This window comes from Triturus cristatus, chromosome 4_2 (genome assembly GCF_964204655.1).
Source record: "Triturus cristatus chromosome 4_2, aTriCri1.1, whole genome shotgun sequence".
Lineage (NCBI taxonomy): Eukaryota > Metazoa > Chordata > Amphibia > Caudata > Salamandridae > Triturus > Triturus cristatus.
The window spans coordinates 92,147,596-92,153,595 of record NC_140586.1 but is presented as its reverse complement, the minus strand read 5'-3'; the positions used below and the strand labels follow the sequence as shown (position 1 = coordinate 92,153,595).

General features: G+C 47.9%; 1 protein-coding gene across 1 annotated transcript in view; it reads left to right on the top strand.

Moving 5' to 3' along the window:
- The first annotated feature begins 251 nt into the window (after nt 1-251).
- STX10 (syntaxin 10) overlaps nt 252-6,000 on the top strand; it is a 145,177-nt gene continuing 139,428 nt past the window's right edge. The window contains exon 1 of the mRNA XM_085600703.1: nt 252-406. Coding sequence (XP_085456829.1) covers nt 372-406 — 35 coding nt within the window. The 5' untranslated portion in view covers nt 252-371. The remainder of the gene's footprint in view (nt 407-6,000) is intronic.

Sequence of the window (6,000 nt, the reverse complement as noted above, 5' to 3'; positions counted from 1 at the left end):
ATGTCGAATGGATATTTAGCTATATTGGTATCTACTCTGTCGGAGTAGTATATATTTACAAAGATTTTAATTAGTGTACAAAGAGCAGCACAAAGTGTAGTCATATTTCCGAGAATACTGTGCACTTAGTTTATTACGTCATGTATATGCTGACTATCTGCTTACTTTGCGTTGTCGCAGTTTCGGGGGTAATTGCCCTCGTTTGGTAGGTAGAGGGCGATAAAGCATACCCTTTCGATATGTCAGCCGAGCAGCACTTGCGATATCCTCTTTTTATTGCTTTCGCCCTATTCACATGGGAAGGGTGCATTTGGACTTCCGGTTAGCTTGGTGTTGACTTCAGCTGCTGGATTCCTGGAAGTAGGAACAACATGTCTTTGGAAGACCCTTTCTTTGTGGTCAAAGGGTGAGTAAAGTCGAGATCTCTTACTTTAGTATAATGCTTTCCCTAACATATCCTACATCTACCTCTCCCACATCTGAGCTTTAACCCTCCCCAGTACTCTGTCAACCTCAATACATCGACCCCCCCCCCCACTGTCTCTCACTAGTTCATTTTTAATTCTCCTGTATACGTTTCTCACCCCACCGCCCCCCCCCCCTCCCCCCGTAAAGAAATGTGTCATGGACCCTACTGCAAAAACACCTCACCTACCTCGAAATTGATAGTCAACATTTTCCATTATTGGGTTGCAGTGGGAGACCCCGATGGCCCTACACCTTCTGCGTTATTAATAGATATGCCCCTGACACCCCTCCCCAATGTACTGCTCACTTTGCCAAATATTCCTCCAGAATCTTCAACATTCCCCAAATAGTTTACTACTCTTTTACCTGTTTACTGCTCTGTTCGCAGTACCTCTCCTCTCACCTAGTATTTCCCCCACCCCCTAACTATCTAAGGTTTTCATCAGGACACAATGACCGTCTGACTAAATCGCAAGTCTCGTCATAATTCTTTCGAAAGTGCTAAAGGGTCAAGTGCGGCCAGAAGAATGTGAGTCTAGGTACTTAATAGTTTCAATGAACCGTGCAGAGTTGAACAATGTGGGTGGCAGCAAAACCATCCATGTAAGTGCACTCCAATGCTCACGGACCGGGACGGTTTTGCCTGTTGAAATCTTTAGACACGAGCATTGTTGAGTCGAAACGTCGACACTGTTATTCTAGAAATGCTTGTGTAAAGATACATAAATACCTAAATAGCAGAAGATTAGCTTCTTAAAATTAGTGCAGGCCTAGTTTCATTGTTTGCATCTGTATAACTGATATGTGTTTGTTGCACTAATCATGGCGTACTGTGTCATTTGCACTATTTGTAAGTCATTTTAGAATTTACACCATCTGAATTTAAATATAAATGTTGATTGTTTGCGCTATATCGGACACTAAATATTTTTTGTTTCCTTATTTTTTCCGTATGACAATACCCTTAAGTCTAAATATGCAACCATTTGATTGGTTTCCCCACGGAACCTTTCATTTAGGTTCAGTCTCGGCTAAAAGCGGAGCACGGAACACTTCATTTCCTCTGTGGGATGAGGAACATGCAGGTAACTTCAGGAGAAACAGAACATATTTGATACAGCTCAGGGTTTTGAAGAACAATTTCAAGTAATCGGGCTGTCAGCTGGAAGCCTTCTTGGTATCACCACACCAGTCTACAGAAGACGTCACATTTTTCTGCATCTTTGTTTTGCAAGCTTCTTGCAGAGTCTCCTGACTCTTTGGACACAAATAAATGAGTGATGGACACATCAAAACCACCATACATCCTTTTGCAACCTGTACGTCACCGGTTTGCCCCTCTTTGGGGACTGACTGCTTCCAGTTGTGGACGCTGTACACCTTAGCCTGTCGGGGTTCAGCAGCTTCTTGCAATGTAGTTCGCAGACCCACACTGAATAAGAGTAACTTTGAAAATATCACAAGCCCATTTTTAGGTCTCGGCTGCGAAAGGCTGCGCTTGCGCAGTCTCGCTCCGAGATTTAATGAGTTTGAGTGACTTTGAGAAGAGGGGCTTGCACCCGCCCCTCTTCTCTCCTGTTCTCCATTGGCTGGCCTCTTAAATGCTGGCCAGCCACTGGAGAAGAGGTCCAGTCACTCCGTTGAAGCCCCGTCCTTTTCGGATCGGGGGGCGTGTTTTTTGCGAGAAGTTTCAGGGAGGAGACAACAGCAAAACACGCCCCCAAATCCGAAAAGGACGTGGCGTTTCTCCGAGGCATTTTCTGCTGTGCCTCGGAGAAAGGCGGTGGTGTCCCGGCGTTGCTCCCTCACCTGATCTCCTTCGTCATTGAAAGGCCCATCGTTTCTGTGTCCGTCTTCAGCGACTCGGCGCTGTGCTTCGGCTGCAAGTTCCAGTTCAAGCCGATCCGGGTGTCCGAGCCAGTGGTGTTTTTGCCTGTGCGGAGGGGTAGCGTCACCATCCTCAGGTAAAATCGTCATCGCGAGAGTTCATGTAGTCGGGTGAGTCCATTCCGCTAGTGGTGTATGTGTTAAGTCTATTCGCCTTTGGATACACTTCACGCCTGTAATACTGTAAGCGGTCACTGAAGGGAGTGATGTTATGAAATAGTTACAAAAATGCATTGAGGTGACTGGCTAATACTGGCATTGGTGCTTATTGTTATTACTAATATACGGAGCTAGGACGTTAGAAAGGCCCAGCATCGTCTACGGGGCTCCTACAAGTTCGAAATTGGCGTCTATATCACGCGCATGCGCATTTCTCAGTGCAAGAGCCCTTGTATTTTAGTGGATCTCAAGCAATATCACCATAGACAAAAACCCACAGCGCCTTTTTTAACACTTTATTTATTGTCTTTATTTCATTATTTAAATATTTATTTTACTGGCAGCATCGTCTTTGTGGAGCAATTATTTTTTTGAAAGAGCACACGGTTCACAGAGCAGGAAACTATTTGGGTAGATAAAATAGATTCCAAATTAAACAAATGCAAAGAAACGTCTGATTTTAGCACGACCTTTTATTCGCAAAAATCAAACAGCTACCCATGGGCCGGAAGGAGTGCAAAACGCGTCTGTGATTGTTGAACATATCTGAGATGTGTCTGTTTTTCAAATGACTACGTCGTTACGTTTTTTTCATTTTCAAAAAATGCATTCTCGCGGTTTCGGCGTGTTTAGTTGAAGTGAAATTCCGGACATTCGCTAAAACTGATAGATTTGTTTAAGATTATGATATAATTAAAATATATCTTTGGTCATGTATAAAAAAAAAACCTTCAAACTGAAAATTCTCGCAGTGCTTTGATACTGTATGATGTCACTGTTAGGTTACACGAAGAGGCCCGCAACAAGCGCCTTACCCACTGAGCTATTGCGCCGAATGCGAACGATGTCTACCCGGGAAGAGCGATACGAGCGTTTTATCTAATTAGCATTATTTTCAGGTGAAACAGGTTAGATACACGTTCAAGAGTGCCGTAGAGCTATGCAAAGCGCAGTCTTACAAAAGCCTGATCCGTGACGTCATGCGCAATTCGTCGAGGAGTGGGTCGGCCCTTCCTGAAATTGTCTGAAACGTTTGGGGTTTCCTTGTGTGTTTATTTGAAGTTTTCCAGCCCTTTTCCACGCACGGGTGGGTGGTGTGTCTTTTTGTACCTTGTGTGTTTGTCGGTTCGGAAGTTGTCGTTGCTTACAGGAGTTTGTGCGCCTGCTTTCAGGTGTGGGAGCTGCAATGCCAGGTGAGGGCTGGGTATGTACCACGGCGGCGGCTCTCTGGGCTGGGGTGGGACCGGCGGCTTTCAAAATACCCCTGCCCACACACACACCGTTGTATAGCTCTGTATGTACCCCTCCCTCCCCCCCCCCCCCCCCCCTGGAGGTGCTGGGGGGGGGTCTCTCCTCCAAGCTGAATATACCCCCCCCCCGTTGCCAGCTATTTCCCTTCAGCAGCTCCGTGTATGTGCGTTATTACATTGCGTCTGTGTGTGCCCCCTAAAGTACACGTTGTCATAAAATAAATGCTGCGTATTAAAGATGTGCTCCTTTTATTCCACCAGTGATGGATATGATGCAAACGTGACCCGGGTACGCAAGCAGGGGGGACCAGTAATCGTTGATTGTTTTAGGGGACAATGGTGGGTGTTACTTAAATGTTGGTGTCTGGGGCTGTTGATGGGACATTAACCCCCCCCCCGTTCCAGAACTGAAATGTCTTCTGTGATGTTCCCCAAGTGCGTGCGGCAACGGGACAGCGCACTAAGGCCGTGGGGTAGGCGCTTCTGAGTGGAACTTGTGCCTGTAGCGCTGCACTTTGGTAATTTGTAATAAACCGTAAGACTTTAAGCATTGAAACGTAAAACACATAAGAATAAGTAGTCCTTTCGTTTTTCTGCTTGAAGGCTTGGGAGTCTGCCAGGGTCTCCATGCAGACCTGGAAGTGATGGGTGATTCTAAAGGACACTGAGGGGCCTGGGCAGTATGTGGGACGCGGTGCTTCGAGGATCCTGCCAGGTGGTGAGGTGTAGGTGAATAGGGGGGGGGGGGGCTACTGTCGGGTGGTGAGGTGTGGCGTCACTGCGGTGTATGTTACAGGCCCCTCCCCCCCCGGTTACAGCATTGTCGGCACGTTACAGGCTCTGTCCCCCCGTTAATGCACTGTCTGCAAATTACAGGCTCTGCAATCCCCCCGTTACCGTACTGTGAGCGTTAATGGCTCTCCCCCCCCCCCCCCGGTTAATGCACTGTCTGCAAGTTACGGGCACTGCCCCCCCCGTTAATGCACTGTCTGCAAGTTACATGCTCTGCCCCCCGCCCCCCCCCCCCCCGGTTACTGTACTGTGCACATTACAGGCTCCCCCCGTTACAGCACTGTCTGCATGTTACAGGCTCTCCCCCCCGGTTACGGGCTCTGCCCCCCCGCCCCCATTACAGGCTCTGCCCCCCCCTTACAGGCTCTGCCCCCCCCCGCGTTAACGCACTGTCTGCGCGTTACATGCTCTGTCTAGGTTAATGCACTGTCTGCAAGTTACAGGCTCTGCACCGCCCCCCTACCCCGGTTACTGTACTGTGCGCGTTACAGGCTCTGCCCGCCGCACCCCCCCTCCCCGCAGGTTATAGCCCTCCGGCCTGTGTTTAGGGGGAGGTGGTGACGACATCAGGGCTGCGACTCCGGACTCAAACTTTGGCTGCGGCCTGGCTTCACAGACGCGCCTCCTTGAGGCCCACTCTAGGCGCTGTGGGGTCAGCCGGTGGGTAAACCCCAGTGCAGAGGCACTTGTCAGTCGACCCTATTGCACCATTCATTTCACCATCAGCTGATGACGTCAGGGCGGTCGTTTCCGGTGACTTTACCTTTCTTTGACTTCAGTGAGAGGATTTGTGCGACAGTCATGCTGGATGATGGGGTGAGCTGGAGGAAGGCGGTACAGAGGTCTAATTTTCGAGCACAAAATGTAAATGTCTGCAATCTGCTTGTTTGGGTATTTACAGGGCCTTTTCCCTTCGATAAATGTCAGCAGATTCGACATGCCAATATTTAAATGGGGTACGCAGACTTTATTAAACCCAGTAATAAGCTCTGACCCACTGGTAACTGCAGCACCAACGGCAAACAGGGGTTTGTGCAGGATTATAATTACAGAGGCATTTGTAATCCGTGCATTAGGTGTCTCTAGGGTTTCAGTACATTGAGTCCTGAATAGAAGTGCCCATTACAAACAAAAGTTTGTACAGGGATCAGAATTGAGTTGTGTGGCAATTACCTCGTTTTCGCACTCACAAAGGAGACCTCGGCAGCTGTAAACGGGCCTCGCCTGCTTAGAATCCCCCTGTGAATTCCCAGCAGGCACAACAACAAGCATTTACAATGCAACGGTCTCGGCATTGGTAAAGTTAGAGCTATTGGCATTGCTCATGACAATGCCGTTTCTTTAAATGTTTTAAAAACAAAAACATAAACAAAAATAATGTCATGAGCAATGCCAATAGCTCTAACTTTACCAATGCCGAGACCATTGCATTGTAAATGCTTGT